General features: G+C 59.0%; 1 protein-coding gene across 2 annotated transcripts; it reads left to right on the plus strand.

Moving 5' to 3' along the window:
* Positions 1 to 632: 632 nt before the first annotated feature.
* Positions 633 to 12,403, plus strand: UBXN6 (UBX domain protein 6). Of its 2 annotated transcripts, none has more exons than XR_009539810.1 (10): positions 633 to 801; positions 4,144 to 4,307; positions 4,766 to 4,830; positions 5,884 to 6,012; positions 9,412 to 9,509; positions 10,063 to 10,138; positions 10,843 to 10,927; positions 11,035 to 11,332; positions 11,538 to 11,686; positions 12,253 to 12,403. XR_009539810.1 is itself a non-coding variant. In XM_060145524.1 (10 exons), exons 1-10 carry the CDS (start codon positions 719 to 721, stop codon positions 12,376 to 12,378), a joined length of 1,326 nt encoding a protein of 441 aa, XP_060001507.1. In that variant the 5' UTR covers positions 640 to 718; the 3' UTR covers positions 12,379 to 12,403. The 2 variants fall into 2 exon arrangements, 1 of the variants encoding a protein (XP_060001507.1); XM_060145524.1 differs by having other exon boundaries at positions 640 to 801; positions 11,035 to 11,385.
* Positions 12,404 to 12,702: the final 299 nt, after the last annotated feature.

Consider the following 12,702-nt stretch of genomic DNA (forward strand, 5'->3'; position numbering starts at 1 on the left):
GAAGTCCAGCAGGTGCTATTCTTATCCCCATTTCATAGATAGGAAACTGAAATTCAGGAAGGTTAAAGTTTGGGCGGCACCAGGTTCTTCCATTCTTCCTTAAACTTCATCAATGCTCTGAGGATAATCTCCCGATCTGCTTAATTTAAACCCCTTGGGGTCCGCCATCGTGGGTCCCCAAGCCCCAGCTCTGTGCATTCTCTTCATTCTCTCCCACACCGTGTGCGTGGGGGACTACTAGGGCGGACCACCGGGTTGGCTTGTGGGGACCTTGAATGCCCCCACATTGAGTTGGAACCTTATCACGTAACCAACGGGGAGCCAGGGATGGTTCTTGAGGAGGGAAACGGACAAGGCCAGCGCTTTCTCCGTGGGGTCGTAGGTCTGTCCCTCCCTCTCCTGTCACTCACTCCTTCGGGAACGCGGTGGAAGGCGCCCAAGCACAGCCTCCCGCAGGAAGCGCTCTCGTTGTCCCTGGCAACAGAGTCCAGGGGAACCACCGAGACGCGGCCCGACAGTACAGAGCGCTCACTCCGGGCCAGCAAGGCTCGGAGATCTAGAAAGCGGAGCCTGACTGTCACGTGGGCTGCCCACGGGAAGGCGGAACTTCCGGCGGCCCAGTATTTTCTTTCCGGTTGTTGCCTCCTACCGGCCCCTCCCTTACTGGCCCCTGCGCCCCCCTCCCCCCGCGGCCCCCGCCGCCGGGCCCGCCGCTACCATGAAGAAATTCTTCCAAGAGATCAAGGCCGACGTCAAGTTCAAGAGTGCGGGGCCCGGGCAGAAGCTCACGGAGTCGGTGGGGTGCGTGACAGGCGCTGAGGCTTGAGGCCCGGGGGCGGAGATCAGCGGAGGGGGAGGGGCGGGGAGGCCAGTGAAGACGAGAGGCGGGGAGGGGCTGCAGAGAGTCAGAGCGTGGGGAGAAACCGGGGGGGCGGGGCAAGAGGGAGGGAGTGGGAGTAGGGGAGAGGGGAGGCCTCCGGGGGCGGGGCAGGAGGGGGCGGGGCTGCAGGAAGTGAGGGGGTCCCTGGAGAGACCCTAGGGGGTTAGGGCGGGCGGTAAGGGAGAGGCAGGGGATGCGGAGAAGGGGCCCAGAAGAAGCATCGCGTAAGGTTTGGGGGAATCTAGGTAACCAGAGATTGGGGACTGAGCCTGGAGAAACAGGTAGAGCTGGGGTCGCAAAAAGTCGTGAGGCTTAGATTCTGTGGCGATAGGGGTCTGAGCCTTGGTTCTGGAGCAGGAGGGAGGATGGGTTGAGGATCTGGAAGGCCAGGGAGCCTGAGGTATTGTTGGAAGGGTGGTCAGGGACTTGGGAGGTGCGGGTGAACTGGGTGGGTGGTGGGTGCTGCGAGGGGCTGAGGAAGGTCTGGGAGGAGAAGGGAGGCAGGTGGGTGGAGATGGGGAGCTGAGGGAGTCTGCTACCGGAAGGAGGTGGGGGGCCTCGTGGGTGATGGCTGAGTGGCCTGGAGGTTCCGAGGGTGACCTGGGAGGGGAGGGGAGGTGGCCTGCATTTCCAGGCCTCTGTGACTTATCTGGGGAGGACTTGGAGAAGAGAAGGGCCTGGGGCCACACTGGAGACTCCATGGGCAGGTGTGAGGGGCCAGTGCTGTGCAGAGGGTAGTGAAGAGCTGGAGCAGGTGAGGATGCCAGACTGAGGGCCGGTGGGCTGAGAAGGAGGCTCCACTGGGGGGGACGGGATGAGAAGAGGGAGTTCAGGAGGGGCTGGGGCTGCTACCAGGAGCTACAGAGGGGGCTGGGGGACCCGAGGGGGTTTAGGATGGGGAGTGACTGAAGAAAGTGGTCAGCCTGGGGAGGGATCTGTGAGGCATAATGGAAGGGATTGTGAAGAGGTCGGGGCTGGGAGGGGGTTAGAGGAGAGGCAGGGAGGCAGGAAGGGGTGGTGAGGGCATCATGAGGTAGTGGGGGTGGGTGAGGGAGAGTGGGTGCGTGGCAAGGACATGAGGGCATCTGTCACGAGGATTGGGGGCCCCTGGGGTTCTTGGGAGGGGACAAAGGAGTAGTGGGACAAACGAGGCCCATGAGGGTCAGATCCATGAGTACGGGAGGGAAGTGCAGGTCCTGGGAGCCTGGGGCGGTGACAGGGATAGGAGGCCACCTTAAGAGGGGCCAGAGAGAGCCGTGGGCCAGACAAGGGGGTCCATTCATTTGTTCATCAAGTAGTGGGTGGAGGTGGGGGGCTGGTGCAGCTGGACTGTGTGTGACAGGAAGGAGGTGGGGGCTGATGGCTGTGTCAGACTGGAGGCCTGGGAGGACAGGAGAGGGGAGTCACATGGAGATCCAAGCTTCTGTGATGTGCCTGGAGCTGGACTGGAGACTCAGGGTGCGTGCGAGGGTGTGTGTCCAGCACTGTTACGGCATGAAAATCCCCGCCCTCTCAGGGCTCACGTTGTAGTGGGGAGAGGGGGACAAGTAGAACAATACATAAACGATGAAAGATCAGCCCTGAAGAAAAATAAACAGGGTCCAGAGAGTGAGCCATGTGGGTGACTGTTAGGTGGTCTGGGAATGCCTCTCTGAGAAGGCGACTTTTGAGCGAGAGCTGGATGAGGTGAGACTCAGCCGTGTGGAAACCAACCCGTCTCTCTGTCACACACACACACACACACACACACACACACACACACACACACACACACACACACACACACACACACACACACACACACACACACACACACACACACACACACACACACACGAAGCGGTGCCTGTCCCTCCCAGGCAGAACACTCCAGGCAGAAGGCACAGAATGTGCAAAGGTCCTGTCGTAGGAGGTTGGGTCTGTGTGAAGAACAGGAGGGAGTTTAGATAGGAGTGAACAAGGGAAAGGGGCAGGTTGTGAAGGGCCTGGCCTGTAGCGTGCGGAGGCTGCAGGATTCTGTCCTGCATGGGATGAGAGGGCTTTGTGCAGAGGAGTGACTGGGTTTTAGAAGGATCCTTCTGGCTGCCCAGAGGAGCCATTAAGCGGGTGAGTGAGGGGTCTTGGAAAAATGGCGTTTTTATGGAAAGATGGGGGTTAGGGTGGCACTACGTGACTTCTCTTTTCTTCAACCTGAAACTCTCAGCTGTTGGGAGGGCTGGAGAGAAGGGCCGGGATGGGCAGGAAGCTCCCAGAGGCCTGGGGACAAGAAAAGAGGGCTGCCCGGGTGTCTGAGCAGAGCGGGAAGCATGAGGGCCATGAACTCAGAGCCTTGGCTCCTGAGAAGGTTCTAGAGATATAGCACAGATGATTCCAACTACTGGCATCGGGAGAGGGTCCTGAGGAAAGGAGGAGGGTAAGGCAGGTGAGTCAGACCCTGGTGGGAAGAAGGCCATCTCTGCTGGAACGTCAAGGCCAGGTCGTTCTCGAGCTAGGTTGGGTTAGGAAGCTGCCCATCCCATGGGTTGATCACCCTGCCTACTTCCCAGGGTGGACGGGAGATTAAACCAGATCTTTGTTTGTTTGGGGTTTTTTTTGGCCTTGCTGCGCAGCATGCCGGATCTTAGTTCCCTGACCAGGGATCAAACCCGAGCCCACGGCAGTGACATCACCAAGTCCTAACCACGGGACCACCAGGGAAGTCCCTAAACCAGACCCTTGTAACACACTCCACGCAGGGCCTGCGTGCGGCCTGGCCCGCTGCCCGAGCTTCCGTGACCCTCTGGGGCTTGTGAAAGGGCGTCTGGAGCGCTCGCTGGGAGGGACGTTGCCATGCGTAATAGACGCGCTGAGCGACAGCTAGCTCCTGGTGCGCTGTCTGGTGCGCAGTAGGTGAGGTGCTCAGTAGATGAAGCCTCCATGTCTCACCCTCGTAGACAGTACGGGTGGAGCCTCTCGCTCAGGGAAGGGGGCGAAGAGCATCAGCCCCTGCGGACGGTAGGTGTGCTCTTACCTCGCCTGACAGATGATGACTCCGAGGCCCAGGCCAGTGCAGGATTTGTCCAAAGTGGCAGGCAGGGCGGGGAGCAGAGTCACCGAATGCCTCCCGAGGCTCCTCTGTCTGCGTTAGACCCGTCTGGTGGCCGTGGTGGCCCCTGGGGCAGAGGCCCATGTCTGTCTGCTGGGGCAGGAGCAGAAGTGGGAGAGGGACAAAAGCTCTTCTGTCTGCCCCCACGTCACCTCACGGTCCCTCCGCATCTCCTTAGGGAGAAGGCCCCCAGAGAAAAGCCCAGCAAGGCGGCGCTCCGGCAGCCCCGCCAGGGACCTACCGATGAGGCGCAGATGGCGGCCGCGGCGGCCCTGGCCCGGCTCGAGCAGAAGCAGCCCAGGGCGCGGGGCCCCACGTCACAGGAGTCCATCCGGAGCCAGGGTGAGCCTCGGCCGTCCTTGGGCCACGGGGGTGGGGACGGGGGGCGGTGGAGTGGGCCTCTGCCCCTCTGTCCTTGAGGCTGATCCTTGACTTTTCATGCATTCCAGGTCCTGTGCTTGGCTCTGGCTGAAAATAATTTCATAGCCAGCGACTCGGGGTGGGAGGAGGGTTTAAATCACAGCTGTGAGCCAGTCCACAAAGGGGCCATGCAGGTGGAAAGGCCAAGGGGGGCTGCTGTGGTCTGGGTGGCATGGATGTCAGGGAGGTTTCGGAGGGGAGGGTTGGGACTCGGCGGGGGGGGGGAGCACGGTGGCCTGGCGCAGCCTGGGGGCATGGAGAGGTTGGCGGGCTGGGAGGACCTTGAGCTGGAAGGACTAGAATTTGACCCACACGAGGGTCCATGCCGGGGAATGGTGTGCCTGGCTCACACACTGACCCATCCCTGCCTCTCCCTCCAGTGAGAAAGGAACTTCAAGCTGAAGCGATTGTCAGTGGGAGCCCGGAGGCCCCAGGGACCAACCCGGTAAAAGCATCACGATGGCAGCATGACACCCAAGGGGCGGCCTGGGGCGGGCGGGGGAGCTGGGAGCCCTTAGAGTGCCCGCTTGGGCTCTCTTCTGTGTTTGGTCTGATTGGTGCCCAGCCCTGGGCGGTAAGCATCTGGTGCTGGAGAGATGCAGAAAGGACATCGGGGTGGATCGAGGTCATCTCTGGCCTCAGGACGCTGGGGATCCCCGTGGTTTAGGGCGGTGTCATCTGGGACCTGTGTGCTTGGCATCTAATGACACCAGGCCCAGGCCCTGGGGGAGGGACTGCACCTCCGTTAAGTCCCCTCCCTCCCCTGTAACCCCATGAGGGTAGGTGCTGTTACAGTTCCCACTTTTCAGAAGAGAAAACTGAGGTTCAGAGAGGTGAGGCCTGGTGCCCTTGGTCATGCACTTCGAAACCAGCAAGGGCAGGACTGGAACCCAGTCTGTCTGAGTCCAAAGCCCTTAGCCTTAGCACTGCCCTCTGCTGCCTTCCTCAGATACAGGAGGGCACCATGGAGACTGGTGTAGTCAGGGAGGCCTTCCTGGAGGAGGCAGGCCTCAAAGGAGAACTTGGCAGAAAGGGTGTTCTAAGCAGCACCACCTGTGAGGCCTCACTGAATTTCAGAATGGAACGGACCCTGGATATTACCTAGGAATTGAAGCCCAGAGCAAGGCTGGGACTCGTCCAGGGCACCGTGACTCCTCACTCTCCCACCAAAGCCCCTCCCTCACCAGGTAGGGGAGCGGGAAGAGCAGGAACGATCAATTCAGCACTTACACCGTGTCCGGAGCTGCTCCACACTTTCCGTTCCTTACCTTGTTGAATTCTGAGGTGGTCCCTCAAGGACATCTTACAGACCAGAAGACAGGCTCAGAGGGGCTTGGCCACTGGGCCACGGTGTCCCATGGCTAATAGGCAGAGGGGACAGCATTGGGACCAGGATGTCTGGCTCCCAGGGCCATGCTCTCAGGACTGTGGCACTCGGGCGGCTCGGGGTGGCCTCTGTCCACAGTCTAGGCTCAGACACCCTCACCCATCCTCCCAGGCGCCCAAGCCCAAAGAGGAGGGCTCGACCCACCTTGCAGTGCCCGGAGTGTACTTCACCTGCCCGCTCACAGGGGCCATCCTGAGGAAGGACCAGCGGGACGCCTGCATCAGAGAGGCCATTCTCTCGGTGAGTGCCGGCCCCGGTGCAAGAGCCGCCCCCCGGGAGCCCGGGTGGCACAGAGCATATGCTGTGGTTCTGTTCTAACCTCTCTAAAGAGGGAATGCTTACCTGAGGGACAGAATTCAAGATACAGAAGGGTAGGCGGGGAAAAGCCGCCTCCCACTCACCTCGCGGCCGTTCTCCCTGAGGCAGCAGCTGTAAGTAGTCTAGGCCCCTTTTCAGAGATGCTCCAAATATGTACAGACCACCGATACGTCTATATCTGCCACACGTGCTGTGTGTTTGTTTTACGTAAAAGGTAATGTACCGTTTACGCCTGACGTGGAAACTGCTAGGTATTATATCAGTGCAGAAAGAACTTCCACATTTTTTTTCCCCTTGAAACTCTGTATTTGGAAATAATTTCAAACCTAAAGAAAAATCACAAGGAGAACAAAAAGAACACGTGAACATCCTTTAATCAGGGTGGGAGTGTCCTATTACTGTTCTGACAGATTACTATGAACTTGGTGCCTCCAGACAGCATGCCTCTTATAATTCGGGAAATCAGAAGTGGGACTTGGGTCTCACGGGGCCACACTCAAGTTGGCCGCAGGGCAGTGTGCCTTCTGGGAGCCCTAGGGGGAGTCAGGCTGTCTGTACTCCATGGCTCCTTCTCTGTCTTCACAGCCAGCGGTGCCAGGCCAGGTCTTTCCCAGCTGCCATCTCTCTGCTTCTCTGTCTCTCTCTTCCCCCTTTTAAGGGCCCTTGTGATTCCATTGGGCTCACCTGGCTAATCCAAGCTAATCTCTAATCCCCCTATTTTAAGGTCCACTGAGCAGCAGCCTTAACTCCATCTGTCACCTCCACACCCCCTGACCCATAACATACTCCCAGGTTCCAGGGATCAGGTCACAAATATATATGTCATTCTGCCCACCTTACTCACATTTGCCAGTTGCTAACATTTTTACCCCATGGGCTCTCTCACGCCTCTCTGTTTTTTTCTGAGCGGTTAGAAAGCCTGCATTCTCCACAGTGACTGCGTGATGACTCACGGCAAATTGTTCCCTGACTCTTTAACCAACCCCGTGTTGGTGTTGATAAGCGCGTAGGAAGTTTCCAGTCTTTTGCTAGTGAGGACAATATTTATGATGAAAACCTTGTCTGTACACCACTTTGAGCTGTAGGCTCCATTCCAGAAGCAGAGTTGCTGGGACAGAGGACAGCGTGTAGGGCTTTGGAGAGTTGTCACCAGATGAACCTCCATGTGGGTTGTCCTGATTCACACTCACCCAGCAGTGTGTGAGAAAATACCCATTTCCCTGTCCCCTGTTGTCACTGTGGGTTACCAAACATTTTTTGTCTTTACCCAAACTGATTGGTAAAAATAATATCTCAGCATAGTTTTAGTTTGCGTTTCCTTTTTTAGGCTTAGGTTGGCTGTGTTTTCATATGAGAATGCATCCTTTGCCCATTTTTGTGTTGGGTGGTGTTTTTTTTTTCTTATTGATTTGTAGGCACTCTTTACATATTAGGAAAAACTAGCCTTTTGCCTATGATCTGAGTTGTGAATATTTTTCTCCAGTTGTTTACTTTTTAGAGTTGGCTTATGGTCATATGGCCATGTAGAAATTTTTAATCTCTATGTAATTCAATGTGTCAGTCTTATTTTATGGCTTCTGGGTTTTGTGACCTATTTAGGAAGGCCTTCCCCACTTCAGGATTAAAACAACTCTTCCATGGTTTTTCTAGTGCTTTTCTGTTTTGCCTTTTGTTGTTTGCTGTGTTTAATGTTTAAAGCTTTGATCCCACTAGAATTATACCTGTGTAGAACAGGACGCATGGAACTAGTGTTATTCCTTTTTTTTTTTCCGGATAGTTATCCAGTTTTCCCCAATCCTCATTTATTGAAACACCTGTCTTTTGGCCACCGTGAAATCTGCCATTATCACAAAGTAAATCCCTACATGGATTCGGTTCCTTTCGGGATGTGTCTGTTCTTTTGTCCCCTTGTCCGTTCGTGCACCCTGGTCCTAATTTAAACGAGGCTGCAGGCTGCCTGGGAACATCTGAGAACAGCATTTGGAGCTGCAACTCTTCCCTGGGTGGGTGGGTGTGCTTGTCCTGAGGAGGCTGGAGTAGGGGGCGGTCAGCCTGGCTCAGCCTTGTCCTGAGAATGCCCCCCATCTTACTGCTGCTTCTCTGCAGACCCGATTTCTCTGCCCTTCCACATATTTTTGTCCTACCCTGGCAACTTACTGGCAGACTGGGCTGGGTCCCAATTTGAAGTTCCCAGGAGAGCTGGCCCAGTTCAGATCAGACAACTAAGTGACACAGTGTGGCTGCTGAAGGCTCACCCCAGTGTAGCTGAGGGAAGGTAGCTGGGGCAGGGTGGAAGCCCCACAGCTGCCTTCCAGGAGCTGTGGCTGGGCTTCTGCAGGGCTGCCCAGGGGTAGATCTGAGGGGGCCAGGTCTTCTGTGCTCTTGATTCATCACCTCTGGTGACCCAGCTGTTCACCCCCACCATTTTTTTTTTCTTTTTGGCCACACCTTGCGGCATGTGGAACTTCCCCGACCAGGGATCAAACCCGTGGCCCCTGCAGTGGAAGCACGGAGTCTTAACCACTGGACCGCCAGGGAGGCCCCACCCCCACCATTATCCAGGCAGAGCAAATGACTTTGGGGCTGATGCGGGTGCCAGCCCCACTCGCCATGTAACTAGTGACTTTCTGGGGCTGCAGAGAAACACCACCATACGGTGTGGCCGTGTGCAGTGGCTGTCCAGAGCGTGAGCAGATCTGCTGCCCAGTCTTGCCCCTCGCCTTAGTTTTCCATTCTCAGCCTCTCCTCGCTGGGGTGCTGTTCGCAGGGTCCCATGGGGACCGGTCAGTGATGTCTCCACTATCTTGCCTCCCCCAGGAGTGATCAGGCAGCCACAGGTCACAGACCTCTTTTGCGTCCTGTCTCTGCCACCTCCGTCTGTTTCTAGAACGTCCCTCGTAGGGATGGGGGATGAGGAGGGACGGCAGGTCCGCGGTGGCTGGCGGGTCCCAGGCACTCAGCTGCTGCACCCTTGGTGGCACTCAGTGCTGGCGTTGGGCGCCAAAGCCAGAGCGGTAGGCAAAGGTCTGTGTCACGCCGACCCGAGGGGTGGCGTAACCTGGGCTGCCATCGCCCCCTTTTCCCTAGACGTGAGGACAGGGCTGAGGCCCCAGGCTGGAGTCATCAAAAGGGTTTTCCTCCTCCTTTTTCTGCTGTTGAATTTGCTTCCGTCCCACGCTAGGGCCTGCTGTGAGACAGTTCTTACTTTTGTCACCAGTGTCACTGCTGCCACCTGAGTGCTGAGACCTGGCTGCTTGGCTGGCATGGCCTCCAGGCCCTGAGGTGGACGCTTTCTGACTCAGCTTTCCTCCCTCCTCCCAGCACTTTTCCACCGACCCAGTGGCTGCCTCCATCATGAAGATCCACACGTTCAACAAGGACCGGGACCGGGTGAAGCTGGGCGTGGACACCATCGCCAGGTGAGTGGGTGGCCCCCTTCCACTGGGGTGCCAGCTCCTGGGCCTCCATCGCGATCGGCTGAGGGGCCCCAGAGGGAGCACGGCCCTGGGAGTGAGGCCAGGCCCCACCCTTCACTCCCCCTCGCCCTTGGGGAAGGGCCTTGGCCTCTCTGGGCCTCAGTTTACCAGTGTTTAGAATGAAAAGGTTTACTGAATCGGGGGTTCCCAACCCTGGCTTCCCTTTGGGATCATCAGAAGAATGTGAAGCAGGCAGGGTCTCACCCGCCGCCAACTCCTCTGATGGGAGCAGGTCGGGGGCGGGGCCAGAAGTTTGTTGCTCAGCAACCCCCAAGCCGGCTCTGGGGACCCATCAGCTCTGGCTCTGCCTGCTCCACCCCCACCACGGTGGCTCCTTGGTGCCCTCAGGGGGAGGCAGGACCGAGGAGGAGGCCCAGTGTCTGGGGCACCAGGGGTTGGGCTCTATGGGGTGTACAGGGTGTGACGGCAGCCTTCCCGGGGGTCACTCTTAGCACGAGCCGGTGTGGCTCTGAGCTGCTCTCCCCTGTCTGCCCAGGTACCTGGACAACATCCACCTGCATCCTGAGGAGGAGAAGTACCGGAAGATCAAGCTTCAGAACAAGGTGTTCCAGGTGAGGGCTGCCACCAGAGTGACTTAGCCTGGGGTGGCCGGCGTGGCCGGGCCTGTGAGGCCACCCAGGACCCAGGCTGGCGGTGGGAGCAGCTGGGCTGCAGCCAGCCAGTGGCGGCCAGAGCCGGCTGCAGAAGGGCCCCTGCAGGGCTTGGGAGTTGAGGTGGGCAGAAGGTGCCAGGCGGGGAGGGAGGGCTTCGTGAGCGCAGGACGAGCACAGTACGCGTACGCTGTCTGCTCTCGCCACCAACCCACGGCGTGACTCGACTTTTCTTTGAATTAGCTGGGAACACATCGGCACTGGGGAGATTTTTCACGCAAACGCAGACTTTTGGTTTCTGTGGAGAAATCGCAGGGTCCTAGCACTCTGGCCCGTGGTACCCGTGCAGCTGGCGGGGCCCCGCTCTCTCCTGGGGGTCCCCACCCACATCCAGCATCCCAGGGCCTGCCTCCCCCGCTTCTGGGGACTCCCAGCCTCCACTGTCCTTTGGCTCTTCAGCCTCCTTCACCCTGGTGTTGACCTTTTGGGATCCCAGGCCCTCTGTGAGCTCACCCCTGCAGACAGCTTTGGGGGTTCATCCTGTCCAGGGGCAGCGGCCGCTCTGAGACTGGGGACTCTGGGCCAGGAGGGCGGGGTGGGCAGTGAGGCCGGTGGGGCACGAGGAGGCCTCAAGGGTCCCGCATGACCTCTGGCTCCGCTCTCAGGAGCGCATTAACTGCCTGGAAGGGACCCACGAGTTTTTTGAGGCCATCGGCTTCCAAAAGGTGCTGCTTCCGATCCCCGACCAGGGTAAGAGAAAAAGAGAAGGGCCGTGGCTGAGCCCAGGGGCAGGGGTGGGAGGGGCCCGGCTCGGGGGTCTCCCTGCCACGGCAGAGTGACATGCCCACGTGTCCCAGATGGCCCCGAGGAGTTCTACGTGCTGAGCGAGGCCGCCCTGGCCCAGCCCCAGAGCCTGGAGCAGCACAAGGAGCAGCTGCTGCGCGCCGAGCCCGTGCGGGCCACACTGGCCCGCCAGCGCCTGGTCTTCCAGCCCTCGCCCCTGGCCTCCCATTTCGACCTGCCTGCGGACTTCTTCAGCCTCACGGCGGAGGAGCTCAAGCGAGAGCAGCGGCTGCGGTCAGAGGCCGTGGAGCGGATGAGCGTGCTGCGGACCAAGGCAATGCGCGAGCGGGAGGAGCAGAGGGAGATGCGCAAGTACACATACACGCTGCTGCGCGTGCGCTTCCCCGACGGCTGCCTCCTCCAGGGTGCGTGCTGGGTGCTGGCGATGCTGCCTGGGGTCCACTGTGCGCCGGCAGGAGCAGGCTGCTCTGGTCTGAGCTCGTCCCGGGGGAGGAGGCCGAGGGCTCAGGGGTGCGTGCTCCCACGAGCTCCAGCGCCACACTTGTCCCCCCGCCAGGGACCTTCTACGCCCGGGAGCGGGTGGCAGCACTGTACGCATTTGTCCGGGAGGCCTTGCTGATCGACTGGCTGCCTTTTGAGCTGCTGGCCTTGGGAGGGCAGAAGTTGTTGGAGGACGAGAACCTGGCCTTCAATGAGTGCGGGCTGGTGAGTGACGGGCTCCCCGCACAGCGGAACTGGGTTTTCTGGGTTCTTGTTGAATCAGCACAAACCCCCGAGGAGGGGGATGCTCTTCAGTTGGAGGTGGCATTAGGGGAAGGGGTCCTGGGGCCAGGCTCCCTGGGTGTGAGTCCCACCATTCCACTTCCTTGCCATGTGATCTTGAGTAACTTCTCTGTGTCTACAAAATGGGAATGTGCCCAGTGTGTTAGAGTCCTCTGTGGCGCAGAGCCAAGGTGGCATTCAAAATGCAAGGAATTACTGGGGAGGGTGTAGGAGGGGGCTGGAGGGTGGTCAGACCCTGATTCAGGGAGGCCTGGACATGAAGTCCTGACTGCTGCCCAATGTTGGGCTGGCTTCAGCCAGGCCAGGGGGTGTCCCTGAGCCCGGGTCATCATCAGAGAAGTCCCTGTTATATGAGAATGGACTGAGTGCATGGGTGTGCCGTCAGCGGTGGGGAGCAGTCCCGGCTCCAGCAGGAAGATCTGAACGTGAAGCGGGAGCTCTGTCACATAAAGGCCAGAGCGAGGCTGAGGCTTCTTACCCCACTGCAGGTGCCCTCGGCCCTCCTGACCTTCTCATGGGATGCAGCTGTGCTAGCAGACATCAGGGCTGCGGGGGTCCAGCCAGACTCATCTGTCCTGAAACCCGAGCTCCTGTCGGCCATCAAGAAGCTCTAATGAAATAAATGCAAGGTTGGCTTCAGCCCCTGTGGGTCTGTCTCATGCTCTCTCCCTGCTTCCTCCACATTCCCCTCGTCCCCGGTCCCCCCACCACTCCGGGGCCTCCCAGCTTCCTCCGGAAACTCCTCCTGCCCACGGGTACCACAGGCATGGAGAGGGGTGCTGGTTGGCCCGTGGACGCGTGCCGAGACTGCCACCTGGATGGGGCAGCCTCTAGTAGCCTGCTTAGAGAAGCCCGGGCCCAGTCCCCGTGTGCTGTGGCCTCGGTGGCTGTGGCTAGCCCTGAGGTGACTGGCACAAGAATGAGACACTGGGCCTGTC

Source organism: Lagenorhynchus albirostris, chromosome 3, assembly GCF_949774975.1.
Source record: "Lagenorhynchus albirostris chromosome 3, mLagAlb1.1, whole genome shotgun sequence".
NCBI classification, from domain to species: domain Eukaryota; kingdom Metazoa; phylum Chordata; class Mammalia; order Artiodactyla; family Delphinidae; genus Lagenorhynchus; species Lagenorhynchus albirostris.